At 38.7% G+C, this 23,060-nt stretch overlaps 2 protein-coding genes and 2 non-coding genes across 5 annotated transcripts; 1 reads left to right on the top strand and 3 right to left on the bottom strand.

Moving 5' to 3' along the window:
• Positions 1-799: 799 nt before the first annotated feature.
• LOC143846421 (large ribosomal subunit protein eL37z) lies at positions 800-2,401 on the bottom strand. Of its 2 annotated transcripts, none has more exons than XM_077354855.1 (4): positions 2,248-2,401; positions 1,931-2,066; positions 1,739-1,840; positions 800-1,021 (listed from the first exon to the last, which is right to left on the bottom strand). In XM_077354855.1, the coding sequence occupies exons 1-4, from the start codon at positions 2,248-2,250 to the stop codon at positions 972-974; spliced, it is 291 nt and encodes a 96-aa protein (XP_077210970.1). In that variant the 5' UTR covers positions 2,251-2,401; the 3' UTR covers positions 800-971. The 2 variants fall into 2 exon arrangements, with proteins under 2 accessions (XP_077210970.1, XP_077210971.1); XM_077354856.1 differs by having other exon boundaries at positions 2,162-2,285.
• A 5,959-nt stretch (positions 2,402-8,360) lies between these two features.
• LOC143846420 (ras-related protein Rab7) lies at positions 8,361-18,152 on the top strand. Its single transcript, XM_077354854.1, has 7 exons — positions 8,361-8,571; positions 8,782-8,808; positions 9,094-9,193; positions 15,706-15,852; positions 15,933-16,013; positions 16,834-16,979; positions 17,880-18,152. Exons 1-7 carry the CDS (start codon positions 8,519-8,521, stop codon positions 17,947-17,949), a joined length of 624 nt encoding a protein of 207 aa, XP_077210969.1. The 5' UTR covers positions 8,361-8,518; the 3' UTR covers positions 17,950-18,152.
• Positions 18,153-20,985: 2,833 nt separating this feature from the next.
• On the bottom strand, positions 20,986-21,084 carry LOC143847627 (small nucleolar RNA snR60/Z15/Z230/Z193/J17). Its single transcript, XR_013235154.1, has one exon. It is a non-coding gene; the product is annotated as a small nucleolar RNA snR60/Z15/Z230/Z193/J17 (small nucleolar RNA).
• Positions 21,085-21,406: 322 nt separating this feature from the next.
• Positions 21,407-21,501, bottom strand: LOC143847629 (small nucleolar RNA Z43). Its single transcript, XR_013235156.1, has one exon. It is a non-coding gene; the product is annotated as a small nucleolar RNA Z43 (small nucleolar RNA).
• Between the last annotated feature and the right edge of the window lie 1,559 nt (positions 21,502-23,060).

Genomic DNA, 23,060 nt, shown 5'->3' with positions numbered 1-23,060 from the left:
TTCACTATATCACAATCGTACGAGTTTCAAAACAATGCCTGGACTGCCACTAGCTACTACAATCTCATCATTTCATCAATTACCTCTCACCTTCAACTTAGCAGCCTTCTGAGAAGCCACAGATCACAGAGCAACATCCCCCAAGCACTGAAAGTACTGAATTGTAATTCAAAATTACTGTTCAGGATTCAAATTGTCATGTTCAGTAGCTGTGACCATACTACAGTTACCAAGAATTTAACTCAGACATGAACTAGTCTGCGGATATCCCACATGGATACAAGTAATCAGAGACAACTCTGCAAAGCCAACAGGGCGACACACCCATACAAAGATATCACAATCTTGAAAGAAGTATTCACTATATAAGCATTAGATCGAAGATGCGTAAGATAAGAAAGATGAATCTCAAGAACTAAAATGGATTAATGGTATATAGTTGGCATATAAATAACACCCAATAAAGAGAAAAAACAAAAATTGAAACTTCTTGTAATAGCTGCCATATAAATAACACCCAACAAAGTTAAAACATAAATTGAGGTTTCTCTTAGTAGCTTTGGAAACATGTGTATGGCACACATCCAACAAAAAAATTTTAAAAAAATAAAAAAAAATATGGAGTATCAATACCACCCAACAGGCACCGCAACCAATGCCCCATTCAACTATGTTCAGCTAAATTGGCTAAACAGAAGGCAGTTTACGAATAAAATATGGGGCGGTTTGACTGCATCTCATCCTCAAATGGCCAACAAGATGCAGAGAGAATAGTAATACTTTCAAAAGAACAAAGATATCCAGGCAATAAAGAAACAGACCATTAAAGTTGCAAGTAATCCAAATTGATCCTCCAAAAACAGATAACATCTGGGTCTAATGGAAACAGTCATCTAACATAACTCAAAATTGGTCTCTAAATTTCAAGAAAAGTAAACTAAAACATAGTACTGAATTACTCTCTAAATCATTTAAAATGAAGTAGAAGCCGCGCCCTTCTTCCTTGGAGCTGCTTGAGTGCCTAAAAAAGAAATGAAAACAACATAAGCAAATTGTGTTGCTCGTTAAACAACAAATGAAAGAGAAGGAAAAAAATATAAAACAATCGACAAACTGTTATGTGCCTAGATGGGTCCCAGGGTAGAATAAATCAGTTTATATTTTTTATAGCTTGTGGAATTTTCTCTCTAGTTGGTTGGTATGGATAAGAGACATAGAGGTAAGGGTTATCTAGATTGGCTAGGGTGGAGTTTTAGAGAAAGAGGTGGTTGTCCATTTGGTATGAATAACATGTGAGTAGCCTTTTTTCAAATCAATGAAGAGATTTATCTTGAAAATTGTGTTTGTGCACACAAAGGAGTACTGACCCTGGCCCTTCCCTCGAAGAAGATCAATCACGTTCCCTAAGTTGCGAACAGATTTGGGTTCGGAACAAAACAAATTCCCAAGGTACTTGTTTGGATTGCAAGAAAAACATTTTTGATGGAAAATTTTGTTTCCACAGTTTAGAGGGAAATGATATAATTTTGGTTGATTTATGAAAATATCATCCTAAATTGAAGATTACTGTAAATAAAATCTGAATAGGGTCCGTGTGTCAAAAACGTAGCAAATTTTAAAAATATGTTTCCTCTCCAAACTTTTTCCCTAAAAGATGAGATCTAAGAGGCGAGATTCAAGGCGTTGTACAAGAACTACCAAAAGATATTTCTAGAAACGAAGAGAAATAGAGATTTACCTTCTCTGAAATTGCTCTTGAATCTGCGAGGGACGTGACGCAGGTACCTCATCCTACCAGTTCCAGTCGTCTTCCTCCTAATCGCCTTCACGCTCCAGTTATCTATAACCCATTTCAAACAAAACCTCGAGAATCAATAAAATAGAGATAAAACAAAAGGGCGAAAACAAGATTAAAATGAAAGAGATTTACATTTTCGGATCCTGGCAGCGGGATAAGCGCAAGCCGAACACCTGCTCTTCTGCAAATGGAAGCTTCGGCGTCCACACCTCACACAGAGGGTGTGGGTTTTGTTCCTTCTCTTACCGAAGCTTCCTGTTCCTTTTCCCTGTTCGATTCAACAAAATCTAGGGTTTCAACAGCTTCGATCCGAATTAGAATAACAAGAAACAAGGGATTTTTTTTTAGGGTTTAGAGGCTTACCATTTTCTCAAACTCTAGGGTTTTAACAGCTTCGATCAGAACGAGAATGAGAAGAAACTAGTGAATTTTAGGGTTTAGAGGCTTACCATTTTCGCGGCTGTAGAATACCCTGCTCCGTCGCGTCTGGATTTTTCCAGGTTCTAGGGTTGAGGTTGCCTATTTATACCAGAAGATACGATGGCGCATTTTAGCAACAGTCGCTATTAACGGCTCAGATTCGAGCACAGCTTCATTCACGCCAAGATCACGGTCTAATTAGGCACTGTTTGTTTTGCTAGAAAAATACTTCTTGCGGAATTTTTTTTCCTTATGAATTTTTTTTTTTGGGACTTATTTTTTATTGAGAAAATAGAATCCGTCTATCCAGGTATGGCCTTGGATAGACGGACTTATTTTTTTTTTCTAGGAACTTACCATTTTCCTGCCATTTGTAGAGGGAAAAAATGGGCAGAAACAATGTCTGTCCATTTTTCCCTCCGACTTTGATTGGGTTAGAATGATCCTAAATGGCTGATTTTCGGTACACACCCTATCAATGGAAGGGCTTTCCAAATGAATGCTTTGGATCCCCCAAAAATGTAACCCCCACTATGGTTTGTGCAGCCATAAACACAGACCATTTCCTCTTTTTAAAATATGAGTTAGAATTTTGTTTTTTTTTCCAAATCTGAAAGTTAATGGTTTGATCTGTGCTATTTTCCCAATTGGATCATGTTATGTTATCGTCATTTCAATGCTTTTATTCACAGTTTCCTATCTCTTTCTCCTTTTTACAACTATTTGTATCGTATCATCTTTTTATTAATTTTATCTCTTTTATACAATTATTTATAGGTTTTTTCTTACATTTTTCTTAATTTTTTTTTTGCTAATTTACAACTATTTGAAGGATAATTTACATTTTTTTTTCCAATCTATGTCAGTTTTATACTGTTACTTCCTTGGTTACTCATTTCAGTTTACTCACATTTATATATTGGTGTTCTCATATAATTTTTTTATTTATTTACAGCTATTTATAACTTTTATGTGCCATGGTTTCCCATTTCATTTTTCTTACATCTATTTATTCTTGTTCTCATATCATTTCTATATTTTTTACCCCTATTTGTAAGTTTTCTTTTTCTTTTTTCCATTCATTTATGTTATTTACGGCTAATTGTTGTTCAACACATTCTATTCATTTCCTTTTCTTTTACTTTTATCTTTTTTTTTAATTCATTTATAGAATGTATTTTAACTGTTTAATAATACTTTTTGCCGATGAGAAAGTGGAGAGTGGCCCAAGGAAGAAAGGGGGGCGAATATACCACCCACATTAATTAATGCTACAAAGTACAGTAAACCCACTCAATTTGGGTGATCTAAAGCATTTGTCAAAAAAGGTGCACTGGGCCCGCTCCTTAAATGGCTTAGATCATCCAAATGGGTGTAGCATGGAGTGATAAATTCACCCCATTCTATGATGAATTCACCCGTACAGCCAACACTATAGGATGATCCAAACCGCCCATTTGATGGGCCACAATGTAAATAGGTTATGCCCAAAATTCATTATAGATGATTCTAACCCTACAATCTCACATAAAAGGAAAATTTGGTCAAAAGGTCCAAAAAATAGCGAAAATAGTGAAACGGTACCCCCACATTTCAAAATTGTGAAACGGGCCCATTTTACTTTTTCTGACATGTTTTTTTACCTAAATATCCCTCAGGCGGTTTTGTTTATTTTAAATATATTACAAGCTTACAACCCTCTTTTACCTGGAAGGGGTTACCAGGTCAAGGAAAATGAGGGTATCACATATGAAAATGGGGTGACCAAGAGATGAAATGGGGTTATCAAACCTGTAAGATTTTCGGTTCATGTCACTTGGGCCTGGAAGGGGTACCATGTCAACAAAAATGGGGTATCACATATGAAAATGGGGTGACCAAGAGATGAAATGGGGTTATCACATCTGGAAAATTTTCGGTTCATGTATGTTGGGCCTGGAAGAGGTTACCAACTCAAGGGAAATGGGGGTATCACATATGAAAATGGGTGACCAAGAGATGAAATGGGGTTATCACACCTAGAAAAAATTTGGTTCTTATTTGTTGGGCCTGAAACGGGTTACCAGGTCAAGGAAAATGGGGGTATTACATATGAAAATGGGGTGACCAAGAGATGAAATGGGGTTATCACACCTGGAAAATTTTCGGTTCATATCTGTTGGGCCTGAAAGGGGTTATCAGGTCAAGGAAAATGGGGGTATCACATATGAAAATGGGGTAACCAAGAGATGAAATGGGGTTATCACACCTGAAAAATTTTCGGTTCATGTCTGTTGGGCCTGGAAGGGGTTACCAGGTCAAGGGAAATGGGAGTATCACATATGAAAATGGGGTGACCAAGAGATGAAATGGGAGTATCACACCTAGAAAAATTTCGGTTCTTATCTGTTGGGCCTGGAAGGGGTTACCAGGTCAAGGAAAATAGGGGTATCACATATGAAAATGGGGTGACCAAGATATGATATGGGGTTATCATACTTGAAAAATTTTCGGTTCATGTCTGTTGGGCCTGGAAGGGGTTACCAGGTCAAGGAAAATTGGAGTATCGCATATGAAAATGGGGTGACCAAGAGATGAAATGGGAGTATTTCATATGAAAATTTAGAAATTACCAGAGATGGAGGGGACCACTATTATTACTTGACCATATCAGGCCGACCTATGCCAAACTGTGGGACCCACTGTAATAACTCAACAATCAATCCGTTACCGTTTAAAAAATAGGGTGACTTCTACTCCAAAAAATTTATAAGTGTATCTGAATACATCCACTGTTTACAAAATAACAAAAAAAATCATAAGATTATACGAGTACATAAAAAAATCATATACAACTTCTTCTCAAAAAAACCCACACCCTTATGTAAAGAAGGGAGCTTGACAAGGTACGCCCGACCACGTGAGTATTGGTACAGAAGGTCCAATAGCAGTTTCGTCGAGGTTCGGTCCGACGACGGGAGGTTCTTTGTAACTTCTTCTATTGTAACAAAGTTGTCGTCATCGGGTGCACTCATGCCATTGTGTCTGATCTAGTGTTGCGTGTACAACCTCAGCACATGTATCTCGATACCTCTTTGCATCAAAACATTCGTTGCAGTAATCGTACAGATCGAATTATGTGATGTTAAAGGCTACGATTGCATGTCCGCACGGAAGTCCATATGTTTGGAAGGCACGACAACTACACGTCCGAGTTATCAAATCGACGGAATCTGTAGTTTCAAGGGACTTTACGAACGGACGTCCTCTGGGCGAGCGAATAAACGTAAACATGTCTCAGCTACTCAAGCTGCTGTAACGAGAGGGTGATCATTGCTCCTTATTTTAGCTGTACACGTATGGTCCGCAACAAACGACTTCACTACCACAAAAGTCATATGATTCACACACGTTATACGCCATTTGCAACCATCTTCCTTGCATCGAACAGAGTAATTTTTACGTTATGACTTTGCCTTCTTAAAGATGAATCTCTATTGAATAGCATATTCTCGAACAACCTTCTTGAAGTGTCTCATGTCATAAAACATTGCCCCAACTGTTAACTGGTCAAATTTTAATGTATCAGATTTTATCTATTGGGCTCTAACAAACATGCCATATACTTCCATTGGCCCACTATCGTCACTCATAACCAATTGAGTACTACCTCTGATATGAGTACCCCCTCTGATAGGAAAGCCTCCGTTGTAGCCTCCGTTTATAGGCTGAGCGGTTGGACTAACAATGATGTTTTCATGATGATCATCCTCGTCATCCACTTCTTCCTCCTCCTCATAATCATCATCATCATTTCTTTCTTCTTCATAATCTAAACCCCTTACACAGAAATCATTTTCAAAAACATTATTGACGTCTACTTCATGATCTTCAACATTTTGTAACTCATCTCTACCTCCGGTAATATGGTTAGCATGCAAACCACTTGTCAATATTTCATTTAAGTCAAATCGAAACATGTATAGTTCGTAAATATATAATTAGCCTCAATCCATATGATTAATTCATAATTTGAACTATGAAAGTCTTGAAAAATTACCAAAGAACAAAAATACCTTATGCTGCGTTGATCTCTAATATTTTGTAACTCATATATACCTCCGGTAACATGGTTAGCATGCAAACTACTTGCTAATGTTTCATTTAAGTTAGATCGAGACCTGTATAGTTCGAAAATATACAATCAGCCTCAATCCATATGATTAATTCATAATTTGAACTACGAAAGTCTTGAAAGATTACGAATAAACAAAAGTACCTTATGCTGCGTTCTCCTGGACCACCTCCTATACTAGTATCAAGGATCTCTTCACTTACAAATTCACTTCCGTAGTCTTTTTGCAAGTCCACTCTAAAACACGGGCGAAGTTTGACATTTTTCCGTTCACATGCACGTTCTTGGAGCGGAACCGAAGTAGATGGAATTTTATGATTAATAGAGGTTATACTAATACAAACATTATTTGGGGGAAGCATTGAGGAATTCAATGAATTAATACCGTTCTCACTTATGATTTTCGTTATGTATATCATCACATAATTGAACATGTTTATGTCAAACATCATCAACATTGTTTGAAGGACATCATTATCATCATCAACGTCGATTAAAGTAATTATGCATGGATCAACAACATATCGACATTTGTTCGATAGTAAAACATTATTTTCTGTTATACAAATTCTTCTTTGGATTGCACTTTGAAATTCATCAAAATTAATTCGGCGGGAAACCGATAACAATGTCTTCCTCCCCCCCAACATAGTCCCAAAAAACCTCATCCTTCAAATGTCCATCATAGTGTAAAAGAAGAGAAACCGTTGATGCAGGCATTTTTCTATAATTTTACACAGGGGTTCTAAACTCCCTAACATAAACTTTAAGACTTTAAAATTGGCTATAAAGTTGTGGCTTAATGGAGCTTATCTATGGTGTTTTCAATTGGACAGATTGGAATAAAATAGGGTTATGGACTAAAAGGTGGTTTCCAGCACCTAAGTGGAGGTTTTCTATGGGATTATCAAAGCCAAAAAATAAGGGATTATTTTTTGGATAATCCCTTGGACAACCCTAATCACAGCAGTTATGAATATACCTAGCAAGGGTTCAACTCAATGGTAGGGCCATCAAACATTAATAACATTTATCAACCCTTATAAACCCTCAGACGATCCTAATCACGGCAGTTATTAAATACATAGCAAGGGTTCAACTCAATGGTAGGGCCATCAAACATTAATAACACTTATGTGCCCTTATAAACCCCCTTAAGACACCCTTATACACCATCATGAAAAATACAGAGTTATCAAGCACATTAAATGAGATATTAGAGGTTACAAGCACAAATCCTAATAGGACAAAAATAAAACTCACTTTTTTCTTTTTTTTTTTGTTCCAGGTGTTAATTGGGATTGGGGAAAAAGAAGGGTTGGTAGAAAAAGAAGGGAACACTTTTTATCCCATTTTTATGGCTTAACGTGTATTTTGAGAGTGGAAGGGTATTTCGGTCAAAAACCTTGTCAGGAAAAGCAAAATCGAATCCTCTGACAAGTTTGAAATTCAAGGGTTCTATCTCACTATTTTAGATATTTTGAGGTACCGTTTGACCAAATTTCCCACATACAAGGCCCAAAGCATCTTACCTTACCGCTCCCAAACACGGCGTTGGTGTTCGGAGAGCCTTAAGACTAGGAAAACAGAGTTTTTATATGATGTAAGCCTTTGTAGTCCCTTATTTTTCATAAAGTAATGTACGGAGCACACTATAGGATGATCCAAACTGTTAATGTGATGGGCCACAATGCAAATAGGCTGCGTTCAAAAAGTCATTTTTGTAGGATGATCCCAACCCTCCGATCTTAGAGGAACTGCATATTATCGAAACGCTATGGATCGGAGGGCTAAGATCATTCCATGGAAATGATTTTTGGGTCACAACTTATTTACGTTGTGTTTCATCACATGGACGGTTTGGATCATCCTATAATGTGGTCCGTACGGTACTTTCTGAAAAAAATACGGGACTATAAGGGCTTTCACCATATATAATCTCGGGAAAACAAACGAATTTCGTGTAAAAACGGGTGGTAATGTGGTCATTACGACCTAAAATTGTCTTCTCCGTCTCTTACGACGATTTTATGTATTTTGGTCCGTCGGTTATTTTCTCTCCCCTAAAAAAATCTAATCTCTCTCTCTCTCTCTCTCTCTAATTTCAGAATCCCTAAGATCTGTTTTTCTTCTAGAACAAGAACCTCAAGAACCCTAAATTGGAGGGATTTAGGGCTTCGAAATCCATGGCTTCCCGGAGGCGAATGCTTCTCAAGGTTATAATCCTCGGTGACAGCGGGTAAATTCTAGTACCTCTCTGTTTTTTTTTACCCAATTTAAGAATTTTCTATTCTGATCCGAAATCCTTGAAAATATAGGGTTTTTTCTCTCTCTTTCATAGCTTCTTGTGGATTTTTCTCTGATGTTAAGGCTTTGTTAGTTGTGTTTCTAATTTGCTTCGATTTTGACCATCGGATTCTAATTCATATCGTCGTTGCATGGTGTGTAGGGTTGGAAAGACATCTCTGATGAATCAGTATCCTAAAACCCTAGATATATCTTTTTTTCTTGGTATTTCTGCGAATTACTTTACGTATTTATGTCATACCGTTAAGGCAAGACCTTCAATTTAGAGAGACCTTCAATTTGTGATAATAACCCTCTAATTTAGCCATAATCATATCATTTCCCTCTAAATTGTGGAAATAAAAAAAATTATAAGAATATTTTTTTTCGCAAGAGATGCTTTTCTTGCAATCCAAACAGGGCCTCATGTCATATCGTGGTTATGGGAGTGATTTGTCTTGACTCCTGCATTTAGATATGTGAACCGGAAGTTTAGTAATCAGTATAAAGCAACCATTGGAGCGGATTTCTTGACGAAAGAAGTCCAGTTTGAAGATAGGCTGTTTACATTGCAGGTGAGTTATTGCCCAAAGCATGATTTCATGATGTGGCTGTGTGTTTTATGGCAAATTCAAGTTCATTGTGTTAGATGATATGTCAAATTTTGTCTCGAGACATTATTTGGGGTTTTTTGGTATTGTGAATTACCATATTGCCTTTTGTAATAAATTAAGGCACAATAACTGCGGGCTTAAAACTTGGTTACCAATATTTTTATCAGGCTCATAACTTGATTACCAATATTTTTTTGAATGGTACTTGATTGCCAATATTTTCAACTGTATAACGGAAATCTCAAGCACTTTTTCGTGCACTGATTTGTGGGCTACCTGAATAGGTTTAAGTCATGATTTATACTCAGCTCAACTCAATTCAATAAGGCCTTTATACTCAACAAAGTCATGATTTATAATACAATTATTATATTATTATTTATTGTTACGATGAATTCCTTAGTTGGTAATAGCATATGTGAATTATGGGCTCAAAACATGATTGTTTGATCTGAGCCTCACTTATTTTCTGTTTGTATATGTATGTTGTGATGAATTCCTTGATTTTGTTTTTGTTAATTTTACTGAATTGGCATGCTTGATTTGAATAGGACTTTAGGCTGTTGAGAGGTTGTGGACTCCTGAGAGTCAGTTCAGCTATCTTGGGATAGTGTAAAATTTGTTAAGAGGGTGGTTAAGTGAGTGAGGTGTGAGGTTGTGGAGTCAGTTTAGCATTAATGTGATTGTGTAGAACGAGTTATGTTGAAGGGTGGTTAAGAGAGAGTTGTTTTTAAAGAAGATGGATATTAATGATAAGGGATATCCAGAAGAATTATTATTTTTCATTTGTTGGAGGATTGGCTCCCTATATGCTTCATTCAGGTTGGTCCGAATCCAAGAAAAAAAGATGGTGAATTGGCACAAACAATCCCGAGTTGACAACATTTGTCCCGCTAGTTCCAGAGCTACTTAGACTCCAGAGAGACCTACCATACTTTTCCAACAGCTCATGTAGTTGGTCACTTGTTTGTTGGCTCTGATCATGTTGACGAAGCTAAAGGAGTACAGCCTAAAGAGACACCTGAGATTTCGCTTCATCCCATTGCCCTTCCACTCTCTTTTGCCCCTCCTCTCTCTCATACTAGGCCTAGGCGCCTAGCTAAGAAATCAACCAGTGGTGGTACTTGTGGGATCAGAAAGCACCCGCAAATTCCTCGACCCAACTGCTGCTCGTTAAGGCAAGACTACCTACTCGATCAGGCAGTTGATTTGAAGTAGTGGTAGCTAATGGGGAGTGGCTTAACAGTGAAGGTAGATGTGATGATGCTGTTGTTTATCTACTAGATAGCCAATTCAGGCCAACTTCAATCTTCTACCTCCCGTAGGATGTGACGTTGTCTCAGGAGGACATTGGTTGCGAGATTTGGGTCCCGTCGTGTGGAACTTCTCCAACCTGTCTATGTGGTTCTCTTTGCACAGCAAACCCATTCAGCTGTGGGGGGGGGGGGGGGGGGGGGGGGGGGGGGGTCCGTCCTCATCACAAATGAGTGTTGTAGATGAGAACCAACTCCAGACAACTCGTAAACTTGAGAGGAAAGATATAATTCCACAACTCTTCAGCCTAACAAGTGTCCAAGCGCCGCCTGAAGTGGGCCCACTCATCAAGCAAATATTGGGAGAATCCAGCTACGTTTTCAAGGAGCCCAATAGACTTCCACCGCCACGAGTACAAGATCACTGATTAATTCTCAAGGAAGGAGTACTATCTTTTTGTGTTAGGCCATACCGATATCCCGACTACCAAAAAGGAGAGATTAAGAGAATTGTGAAGGAGATGCTTCAAGCATGGATCATTCGTCCAAGCCAAAACCCCTTCTTTTTCCCTTGCCTTTCTGGTTCGAAAATCAGATGGAAGTTTGTGCTTATGCGTACACTGTTGAGCCTTCAACCAAGAAACGGTAAAGGAATGCTCCCAATTCCCTCGGTAGATGAGTTGCTTCATGAACTCTATGGTGCTATCCTATTTTCAAAGCCAGACCTCTCTTCAGGATATCATCAAATCCGAGTTCACACCGAAGACATACACAAGACTGTGTTTCAAAACACACAGAGGGCATTATGAATTCCTCATAATGCCATTCGGCCTCATGGTGCCGTCAACTTTTCAAGGATTGATGAATGACAACATTTTCAGAACGCATCTTCTTAAGTTTGTCGTTGTGTATCGTTAATGACATTCTTATTTGCTGTAAAAAAAATTATATGACCTTCTGGATCACTTAAGGGCAGTGCTTGAGGTCTTAAGTGACCACCAGGTGTTTGCCAAGCTCTCCAAATGCATGTTCGGTTTTCCTGATGTCGGGTGTGTTGGTCATTTCATATTGAAGAATGGAGTAGCCGCCGAACCCTCTAAGATGCAGTCAGTGTTGAGCTGGCCAGTTTCCAAAATCGTCAAGTCTTTGAGAGGTTTTCTTGCTCTCATGAGGTACTATCGCAGATTCATACATGATTATGGAAAAATTGCCGCCCCTTGACAGCCATGTTAAAGGACTTCTTTCAATGGACGGAAGCTACCAAGTTAACCATCGAGAAACTTGAGACATCATGGATGAACCTCCATTGCTGGCCCTCCTGACTTCTCAAGGCATTCACCATCAAATGCAATGGTTCTGGTAATGGAATTAGAGTGGTCATTCATCTTGCAAGGACACCTTCGAGAAACTTAAGACAACCATGGACGAACCTCAATTTCTGACCCTCCTGACTTCTCAAGGCATTTCACCATCAAATGTGATGCTTCTGGTGATGGAATCGGAGTGGTCTTGATGCAAGAAGGGTGGCCTCTTGCTTTCCTAAGCCAAGTTCTCAAAGGTAAGACCCTCCTACTCTCCACCTATGAAAAGGAGCATTTAGCTCTTGTGCTAGAAATAAGAAAATGGAGGTCATACCTTAGCAGGCAACCCTTCAAAATTAAAAGTCATCATCAAAGTTTTAAATTCTTGCTTGTACAACTTATTGACACACGTGCCCAATAACATTGGATTACTAAATTACTCGGCTATGACTTAGTTGAGCATTCAAGTGACTACAAGGACCATCATGCAAACACACTTTCGAGAGGAGAAGGGAAACAGGTTTATCTATTCTTCTTCTCCAGGCCTCTTGCTACCTATATCGAAGAAATTCAGGTTGCGTACTGCCGAGAACCCGAGCTACAATGGTTAATGGACTGAGTTACTAAGGGAGAGCCGGGTATGCTAGCCACAATGGGCTCGTATTGTACAAGGGCCGAATCTGTTTGAGACCTCAAACTCCCATCCGATTTCAAGTGCTGCAGCAACTGCATAACAGCCCCACCACAGGCCCTCATGCTATCATAATACTTTGCAATGAGTAAAGACAGACTTATTGGCCTGACATGCAAAAGGATTTCAGAAAGTTTGTTTAACTACTTCCAAAGTATGCTTGTTTCATTCCCCTTCTCACCCTATAATGCTTGCTATTATCGCTCATTTATTCCTTGATCATATTTTTAAATTACATGGCATGCTAGAGTCCATAGTTAGCGACCACGATTGCACCTTCACTAGTGCATTTTTGGTAAGAACTTTTCAAGTTGTAGGGGTCACGATTAAACCGTAGTTTGACTTATCATCCCCAAATGAATGGGCAAACCAAAATAGTGAACAAATGCCCAGAGAAACTACCTTCGCTGTTTTATTGGAGGAAGATCGAAGGAATGGTCTAGGTGGCCGGCGCTGGAAGAATGCTGGTATGACACCAATACCCATACTTTTGCCAAACTACCCCCTTACGAAGCTGTTTATGGAGTTCCACCCTCCAAGGTATTGAGTTTCGGTTTTGGTTTCGGTCAGCATAGAAATGGAAACCTTTCGGTTTCAGTGAAAAATTTGGTGGAAATCGTGTAAAATCACGAAAACGTATGGAAACAAATGCAAATAATTAAATTTTAAGATGAAACTTTGGGAAATTCTAGAATAAGCACGGATACATACTTCGAAACCATCACATAAGCAAGAAAATCATCTATAATGGCTTAATCACTTCGAACACCTAGTGACATGCGTTGTTGCTCATATCTGGAACAGTAAAGTCAATAAAGAAGTACAATATAACGAAGTATAAGAAAATACAATAACCAGTCTCCCATCCAAGGACCCCAACTCTATGTCAATACCATATAGAATTACTTGGTATTATTGTTCTCTTGCCAATCTGACATGCCATGCATAAGATACTGTTACTTTGTTGTGCAGTTCCATTCCATGATGTTGTCTACCAAATATCATTCTTTACATTAATGAAATGAAATGAAAGGCAAAGTAAAATGGCTTACAAAAACACATTTCCCATTTTGGTGCATAGTCAGAGACTCATCATTTGTACGATGCTTAGGTTTTTGAATTTTGAAATTCTCGTGACTCTTCACATTGAAATTGAAAGTGCGCCCACCTTCGATTCAGCTAGGATGAGTCCACAAAGCATGTTGCCAAAGATTAAAAATCTAAGGGGCCGTTTGGATACGCGGATTTTAGAATCCGGGATTTCTTCAAAATTGTAGCTAAGAGACAAGAGAAGAAGCGGACCAGCCGTCGTTTTTTACTTTTCGCCCTTCTTTTTTATAGCAAGAGAGTAGCAGATCCTCCCATATTTCCAGATTTTAGAATCTCAAGATGCAGGAGAGATTTTTAAAACCTGAATTTCTCACTTAAAATCCAAGAAATGCTGTCAGGACAGCATACAGCTGCTTGATCATGAACCCTCTTTTACACCGTTTTCAAACTAAAAACCTGGATTCCAAAACCCGCGTATCCAAATGGCCCCTAAATGTCTTCTACAAGGTTTTCTAGAAAAAATTTCATGGAAAAACAGGAATATTTGTGTTTCTTTGATTTGTAGTGTTTTTTCGATTTACAACCGATTTGGGTAGGATTTTTTGGTTTTGAGAAAAATAGCTTTATGCGATGTAAACCATAACATCTTTCTATTTTTTGTCGTTCCGACCATTTTGATCGAATTTCGAGAATTTCAGTCGAATTTTGGGAATTTCAGTCGGAAATAATGACATGGAAAGAATTCATTGAGATTTCATTTCAGTGGGGATGGAAATGGAAACATTTCGGTCCTTTTGGGGAAATTCGGAGAAATTCAAGACCATGCCACCCCCTTGCCTTCTATCATATGTGCTCGGAAGTACACTTGTACAAGCTGCCCAAGAATGCATGAAAATGTTCATGGATCGTCATAGGACTGAATGAAAGCTCCAAGTAGGTGATGAGTATATTTATGCTTGCAGCCCTTTACACAAAATTCAGTTTCCATGAGAAAGGTCCTCAAGTTTCTCGTAAGCCTTTTGGGCCACTTCAGATTATTCAAAGAGTGGGAACTCTTGCGTATAAACACAACCACAACCTTCCGGTTGAAGCCCGAATACATCTGGTGTTCCATGTCTCTTGCCTCAATAAAAGGCTTGGAACCAACATAACAATCCAGCCTGCACTTCCATCGGTTACCAAAGAAGAAATACTTCACCCTGACCCCGAAGCCATCGTCGAGCGACTCATGGTTAAGAAGGGAAGTCGAGCTGTTAAATGGCAAGGCACTGAAGTGGAGGATGCATAGTGGGAAAATTATTATTAGCTAAATGAAAATTTTACTAACCATGAGGATAAGGTTAATTAAACAGGGGGAACTCTTACTTATAAAAGCAACCTTCCTGCTGAAGCCCGAAAACACCCGGTGTTTCATGTCTCTTGCCTTAATAAAAGGCTTGGAACCAAAGAAGAAATACTTCATCCTGAACTCGAAGCTATCATGGAATGTCGCATGGTTAGGAAGGGGAATCGAGCTGTCACGAAAGTTCTTAGTTAAATGGCAAGGCACTAAAGTGGAGGATGCAATGTGGTAAAATTATCATAAGCTGAAAGAAAAATTTACTTACCTTGAGGACGATGCGGTGAATTAAACTAGGGGAAAATTTTGCATGCATGGAATCTGGAATGCTATCATGCGGGATTAGTCATGTATATGACTCATCTTTGGGTGCCATGTGTCCAATACGATGTAAGCAGTCCACATCAATTTAGTTGTGTGACAAGTTCTTAATGTTAGTTGAGTCCCTGGTTCCCCAATTGATTGACCCGCAATGTGTGCGCGCGCGCACGTGCGTGCAACCAAGAATTCATTTACTACCGTGCGTGCAACCAAGAATTCATTTACTATGTTTTTTCTTTATTCTTTCGTATTTCTTCTTTTTACATACGAATTGAATGTTGGTGATCTAAGTTTAACATGGAATCAAAGCATACTTTATCAGTTTATATAGATTTTAAGAGGTATGCTAATCAATTCAAAATCGTAGCACCATCATCTCATCCTATTCAAATGCCTAGGTTTTAAAAGAGGCCTTCATCAATTCAAAAGCATAGCCCCAAGGAAGATAGGAAATTTCCCTGTTATTACCTCTTGTTTTGTTTAGGCTGATTATTTATGCATGTACTTCATATGTCCAGATATGGGATACAGCTGGGCAGGAAAGGTTTCAAAGTCTCGGGGTGGCTTTCTACCGAGGTGCAGATTGCTGTGTTCTTGTGTATGATGTTAATGTCATGAAGTCATTTGATAACCTCAATAATTGGCGCGAAGAATTTCTAATTCAAGTAAGTGTTCCTCGTTTGGGATGCCAGAACTTGTTGACATAACAAGTGACTGACATTTGCCACGGTGACTTAATGTACAGGCAAGCCCATCAGACCCTGAGAACTTTCCATTTGTGGTGTTGGGAAACAAGATAGATGTGGATGGTGGCAACAGTCGAGTGGTAAGATATTTTTTACATTCAATACCTGTTATGGTACTGCTGCACAAAACTTCTAATTGAGAAGCCGGTCCTACTTCTCGACACATATTTCCTAAAATAACTAATTTTCTAACTACTCAAAACTCTTCCCTTCAAAATTTTCATTTCTGAGAACTAAATATTCTAGCATGTTTCCACAGATATTGGAATTAGAGATTTGCTGGCCAATTTCGCAGAAAGCCATTTTGCGGCTGGCTTTTGCATGTGAGAACAGCCACCTCAGATGAATTAAATGAATAAGACAAAATCTGCCAAAAAGCTATGATTTGGCCGACACTTCGAATTTATTGTTGACACACGTGTTGTGTCGTGTCCGACACGACACCCGTGTCCACCCGTGTCGACACTCCTTTAGACACTTTTAAGTGTACTGCTAGAAGTGTCAGTAACTTTATGTGTTTGCTACTATTTTTATGATTTTGCTACTATTTCTAGATTTTTTGGGGTTTCCATGTCAGATACATTGTATCCGTGTCGAAACTCAACACACGAATTGGTGTCCACAAATCATGATTACATGTACTTTCTATTTTAGCCGTGTCCCCATTTCTAAATTTTGGGAGTTTGCCTTGTCCGACACTCCGTGTCCGTGTTGTTATGCGACACGCTTGTCCGTGTCCACAAATCATGGCCAAAAAGTCAATCTGTGTGGCTGTTCTCACATGGAATTATCATGGTTTCAGGTAGTAGTGAGAATTAACTTAGGACTTATAAAATTTCCTGTGCGTGTCAACTGTGCCACTTCTATTTATTGTTTTGGTTTTCTCTCATGGGTTTTCAGGTGTCTGAGAAGAAGGCAAGGGCGTGGTGCGCCTCCAAGGGGAACATACCATATTTTGAAACCTCTGCAAAGGAGGGTTTCAATGTTGAAGAAGCTTTTCAGTGTATAGCGAAGAATGCTCTCAAGAATGAGCCTGAAGAAGAAATGTAAGTAGTTCTAAACACAGTGACATGTATTCTCATTACAAAAAACTGTTAGAATACTTGCTATTTTCCTCTCGTTTCTTCTGTTGCAAGTAATAGCTCAAATTCTACTGTAGGGACCTAAGAAACCTACGCAGTTTCTGGTTCTGGTAAACATGAAAAAGAGATTTTCTTCTATCTCCATTCTTATTTCTAGTTGGGTTTTACTTTGTCTTTTCTGGGATTAGTCAATCCCCTTCAACCAAGAAAAGTGCTCTACTAGAAATCACCAACATTTATGCCTCTGTATTAATTTTTTTGTGTGGCAGGACTGCTTAGTTCAAGTTACAGTTTCTGTCTGTACTTTCTAAGCCTTTCATACTTTGAAGAGCAGATGTTTTCACATATTTTAACATGCCTCTTGGTTTTCCATATATTTTCCCAAATGATACCTCATCTGTTTGCACAAATGGTTCCTCTCTGTCCCTTCTTTTCGTCTTCTTTTCTTAAGTGATAAGAAAATTCTGTTATATAGAAAGAAACAAATTTATCCTGAATTTTACTAGAAGTCACCATCTTTAAACCCTACATGTTCGACTATGACCCATCGTTTGTAGTGTTGAAGAGTGTCCCGCTTAACTTTCATCCAAAGAAAATAAAAAAAATGCTTTTCTTTTCTTTTCTGAAAATTATGAGAAAATTCTCAGGGAAATACTTGGAGAAAGACTTGCTAGAAACTTCCTTGAAACAAACCAAAACAACCCTGCTTGACCGATTCAGCCCAACTACTGACCAGTTCAGATTGAAATTGTCTCAGATTTTCAAACCTCTTACAGATATAAATAAACCAATATAGACCCACCATTTCCCCCAAACTTTAGTATTAAACAGTTAATGACATTTTGTTGCTTATTGGTGATGAAGATATCTCCCAGACACCATTGATGTGGTCGGCGGTGGACGTCAGCAGAGATCGTCGGGCTGTGAATGTTAGGAGGGTGCTTTTTTGGCAATGGAAACAGCAATTGAAGTTTTCACCCCCATTTGTTATGGCAGCAATAAAGCAAGGAGGGTTATTGTGTTTCTGTGTATTATAATATGATTTCCAAAATGGATATTTGATGTTTACATCTCTTGGATTGTGTCTTCTCTGAAAATCCATTTAATGCAGCAGTAAGACTCGAAATATTTTCTCTCTTTGAAAGCATCTCCTCTACTTCTCATACATTAGTGTCATTTTCCTTGTTCTGTTTGGCAATCACTTGTTTAATGTTATGAAGTTTCAACTGTGTTAGTTCCTGCCATTCTACATAAATCTTGCTGTTCAGCATGCCCTGTCTTTGTTACTTGGAAAATAGGCACGAAAGAAGTTTCAAGATGGTCGTGCGATCACTTCTATACTTGCTAAGTGATGGCATCACTTGCCAGGATTAGACTATAGTCAATTTGAGTCGGGTAGATCCTTTCACCTTTGTCATGAAAATTTTCTAAAGGATTCATTAGCTGACCCCAACTAGTATGGGGCAAAGGCTTAGTTGAGTTGAGTTGAGTTGAGTTGAGTTGTAGCTGTTGGGATGTAAGAGGTGAACAAAAGAAAACCAAAGTAGAGGGGGAGGAGGGAGAGGGGTTTTCTAGTAAATTTTTTGGGAAATGATAAAATCCGTCGCTTTACATGAGACAGTGTCGGGCGCAATGAATCACTTCCCAAAATTTTATAGCATAGAAAGAAAATGACAGAGGTATAGTCTAGTATTTTTCAAAAAGGACTGTACTGGTCACACCATGATCCAAGCTGTAAATAGGCTGTGCCCAAAAAATCATTTGGATCCTAGCCCCGGGATAGGTGTATTTATGTATGTGATCCATGCCCAGAACTATCTCAGCTAGGGGTATTTTGATTGTTTTCTATTATCAGTTTTTATGAAAGTATTTTGGCCATTTTTATGATGCATGTGTGTACTTGGTCATTTGATTTTTTACACCATTTCAAAAATGATTATGTTTTACAAACATTTTTTTTTTTTTGTTTCATTTTAGGTGTTGCTAGAGCAAAAAAATAAATAAAAACAAAATCACTTCTGGAATTTACCTGATTCCACATACCAAACAATCAAACATGTTTCTCCTTATTTGAAAAATAGTAAAAAAAAGGGAAAATGACCAAATGAAAGGGCGACATGTGAAGAGGGGAGATTTGGAAATAACCAATCTAGAGTGATGGTGACTGGTTTGCAAGAGTTTAGGACAAAAATACTCTCATTTTTAAAATACCATCACCTCTCTCTCTCTCATGGGATGATCACAACCATCAATTAGAGGACCACAATTCCTCTCTCTTTCTCTCTCATGGGATGATCCCAACAGTCCATTAGAGGGCCACAATGCCCCTCTCTCTCTCTCTCTCTCTCTCTCACTCTCTCTCTCTCTCACTCTCTCTCTCTCTCTCTCTCGTATAATGTTGGTGCTTCCTTGGAAGTTAAAGCTTTACAAATTGGTTCCTTCATATTTTTAAAATTTGAAGAATTGGGTTCTTATCTTCCTTCGGGATAATTAAAGTGATCGATCCTTGAGATGGATCCAAAGAATAGCAGACCAAGGTATTGGCAGTTCAAGTGAGACTGTGGGAGGACCGGACCTTTCAATCAAATTGAACACAGAGGTGGAGCATCCAATGTGCCAATACGATAAAATGTATATATGGCCCAACAACATTCGACTGCTGCTGAGGAATTCATAATAGTTTGTATCACTGTGAGCCATTTATCTCCTCCTGTCATTACTGTGCAAGACAAGCAATATCGTCTGTGTAGAAACAATCCCTTTGATCAAATAAAAGGAAAAGGAGTAATGCCAAGAACACCCTCCTGCCGGTTTTTGTAAGTTAAGTTTTGACAGTTCTAGTCTTGATAACCCCGGTCCATCTGGGATTTGGGAATACTTCATGATGAATTGGAGCCGGTAGTTTGGGCCTTTGGCGGGCCAATTGGGGTAGCAGATGCTATGAAGGCGGAAGTGCGGGCTGCTCATCAAGGCATTATGTTAGTGAGCTAGGGTATGCTTCAGAACTTACTAGTTGAAGGGGACTCTATCAATGTTATCTGTTGATTGGAGAGGACATCTTCGCATTCTTGGAGATTTAATAGATTTTTTGTTGAAATTTCAGACCGAATTGGAATGTCTTTGGGCAGGGCAAATACAGCACATTGAACTACATCAACGGGTAAGATCACTTCATTCAATATTAGAGTAACGATTACAAGATTACAAAAGTGAAAATAACTTAATCCCATAAACGTGTAAACCCCTTCAATAGGCATCATTCTCTCTCAAACCCCTCAAGCCAATAACCCAAGTTCCCAACATTACACTTTGTTCATCTTCATCTTCTTTCCCAGAGATGTGCCTCAATTATTTTCTCTCATTAACTTATCTTATTTCCAACACAAGAAGACAACCTGAGAAATAACCTGGCACTTTCTTTGCCATAATGTCTCAACCCTTCACTCTCATTCTCACACTAGGGTTTTAAAAACAGTCTCTCCCCTAGGTTTAGTACTGATGGTGAGGTTGAAATTTGGAAACAAGTCACAAGTACAAATTTATGCTTCATAATCATATATAAGAGGCAAATTCCAACCTCAACTCCAGTACTAAACCAATGAGCAGCCCTCACAGCTAACACCAAGTTCATGAGGTTAATAATCCCGAACTCTTTTCATGGGAGATTTCCCAATTGGGTTTTCATAAAAAACCTCACTTCACCAAAAATGAAAAATAAAAATAAAAATCACACATTTTAAAATGCTTGATATAGAGAATAACACCAAGCCTAAATTAGCATCATGATGATCTTATCACAACCCAAATAATTCCGAAATCCAAATGTAAATCACAAATCAAAATCACAAATCACATTTCAAGCAAAGAAGGATATGGAATATAATCAAAAGCCCATCCTGCAAAAAAAAAAAAAAAAAAAAACCCTTCATAGAAGAAGAATCAGGGCCTATTAATGAGGGGAGGGTTATTATTTAGTCATCAGATAGGAGCGAAAGACTTGCAAAGTAATCACAATCTCTGAAACAGAGATTATCATATGAACTATGCAATTGTTCATCACATGACCAAATAAAACAACCCCCACCTAAAAAGTAAAGCAATAGTTAAAAAAAAATGATACAAAAATTTAATTTTTTTGTCATCTTAACCTTCTTTAGACACAAGAACAACCTTACGAAATTTTTATGAAGAGATTATTTGATATTGATTACCAAAAGGCCTCATTGAGAAGATTAGTTTGTCCACACAAACAGATTCAGACATATGCTTGTCATTCAAAGGTTATAATCATCGGCCTTTAACAAAAAATAAAGTGATCAAAACCCAGAAGAGAATAATGCTAGATTTTTTTCCAACGAAATCAAAATCTATGAAAATGGTATCATCAATAAGGGCTCAGAATATGGGTGGTGATATATCAGGATGGTCGGCAAGGCGAAATCGCCATTACGACGAACGAGACCTTTCACTAAAATCATCATCGCCCAAATCACAAAAATCCAGGAAAAACATATAGAAATTTTATAAAAAATAAAAGAAAAGAAAACTAGATATACATATAGATAAGCATGTTTATACTGCAGTACTGTATCTTCTACCTTAGTTCAAGAACCGAATCATCTGAGCAATTGAAGAAGGCAAGGAAGAAGAAAAACAGAAACCCTAGAAAAATGATTAGGGGTTACTCTGGTGATGGCCTAATATTTATAAGGTTTTCAGAATTAGGGTTTACGTTTTCAAGGGTTCGAACTGTTACTATGTAAAGTGCGCACAGTGTGCAGTACGCATCCTTTCGGGTTAGACCTGGCAAAAAGTGACCCGGACCAGCGGGTCCACCCGGCACCTCAAAACTGGGTCGGGTCCGGGTCGTCTAAAGCGGGTCCCACTGAACACGTAAGGTTTCGTACTTATCATAAATGTGAAGTAGAAAACATCAGTATCTTACCAAAGTACCTCAAGGTGGCAAATGGGCCGTGCCAGCCTACCAGGCATGGCACGGCACGGCCCGATTAGCTACAGTGAGACGGGTCGTGCCGGGCTTGGTTTAGCGGCCCCTCGGGCTGGCATGGCACGGCCCACGAGCCTAGATGCCCCCTTTTAAAAATGTGTGTTTTTTTTTTGTAAACCGGAGAATACCCCTCCAAAAGGTGTTTTAAACGACTAGTTTGGGGGTATTCTCGTCCAAAACTTGTATATTTCATAAAATTTCGAAAATACCCCCTCCAACAACTCTTTTATTTTATTTTATATATTTAAGTCATTTTATTGAAAAATGTGATTGAACGGCCCGGCCCGGCGGGCTGCAGGTCGTGCCTCTCCTAAGAGAAAATCGGCTCGACCATTGAACCCTTCCATGATGTGCCGTGCCCGGCCCGTGGGCCCTTCCGGGCCTAAATTTTTCGTGCCATGTCGGCACTGCCCGTTTGCCACTTTGAAAAGTACCCCTACATTATTAAAAAGAGGAAAAGGTTTGTACGCTCAAGTGTACCAAACTTATGGTACGCTCGAGTTCCCCAATCACATGGGTCCCACATTTTTTTTGGTGATCCAAAGCATTCATTTGCAAGGCCCTATCATAGATAGAGTGTGTACAAAAAATCAGCTCCATTGAATCATCCTAACCCCTCAAAAAGTGGAGGGCAAAAATAGGCAGATTTGTGGTTTGTCCATTTTGCCCTCCACAAATGGAAGGGTTAGGATGATCCTATAAAGCTAATTTTTGGTACACACCCCATCTATGTAAGGGCCTTTCAAATGAATGCTTTGGATCATCCTAACAAAGTGGGCCTACATGTGATTGGGCATTCGAGCGTATAGTAAGCTTGGGACTCTCTATCGTACAATCATTTTCCCTATTAAAAAATACCCAGAACATCTATATTTCACACCAAAAATATTCATTCATTGGATTCTTTAAAAAAAAAAAAAAACGGGTGACCCGCGGGGGGTCTGGGTCCACCAAATAGACCCATAAAATTCCAAGTCAATTTTGACCCGGCCAGTATGACTCGGACCCGTACGGGTCGAGTGAAACTCAGCCCGGCC

The sequence above is a fragment of the Tasmannia lanceolata genome, unplaced genomic scaffold (genome assembly GCF_043159265.1).
Source record: "Tasmannia lanceolata isolate RefF3 unplaced genomic scaffold, GAP_Taslan_0.1 ptg000015l, whole genome shotgun sequence".
Lineage (NCBI taxonomy): Eukaryota > Viridiplantae > Streptophyta > Magnoliopsida > Canellales > Winteraceae > Tasmannia > Tasmannia lanceolata.
This window is presented reverse-complemented; position numbering and strand designations above follow the sequence as displayed.

What these genes read in the sequence shown, in the direction of transcription:
- LOC143846420 (XM_077354854.1), top strand. Translation starts at nt 8,519, where the DNA reads ATGGCTTCCCGGAGGCGAATGCTTCTCAAGGTTATAATCCTCGGTGAC. An exon ending in ATAATCCTCGGTGACAGCGG is followed by an intron (nt 8,572 to 8,781) that starts GTAAATTCTAGT and finishes CATGGTGTGTAG; the next exon opens with GGTTGGAAAGACATCTCTGA. An exon ending in GCGAAGAATTTCTAATTCAA is followed by an intron (nt 15,853 to 15,932) that starts GTAAGTGTTCCT and finishes CTTAATGTACAG; the next exon opens with GCAAGCCCATCAGACCCTGA.
- LOC143846421 (XM_077354855.1), bottom strand. An exon ending in CGCTGCCAGGATCCGAAAAT is followed by an intron (nt 1,841 to 1,930) that starts GTAAATCTCTTT and finishes AATGGGTTATAG; the next exon opens with ATAACTGGAGCGTGAAGGCG. An exon ending in CAAGAGCAATTTCAGAGAAG is followed by an intron (nt 1,022 to 1,738) that starts GTAAATCTCTAT and finishes TTTCTTTTTTAG; the next exon opens with GCACTCAAGCAGCTCCAAGG.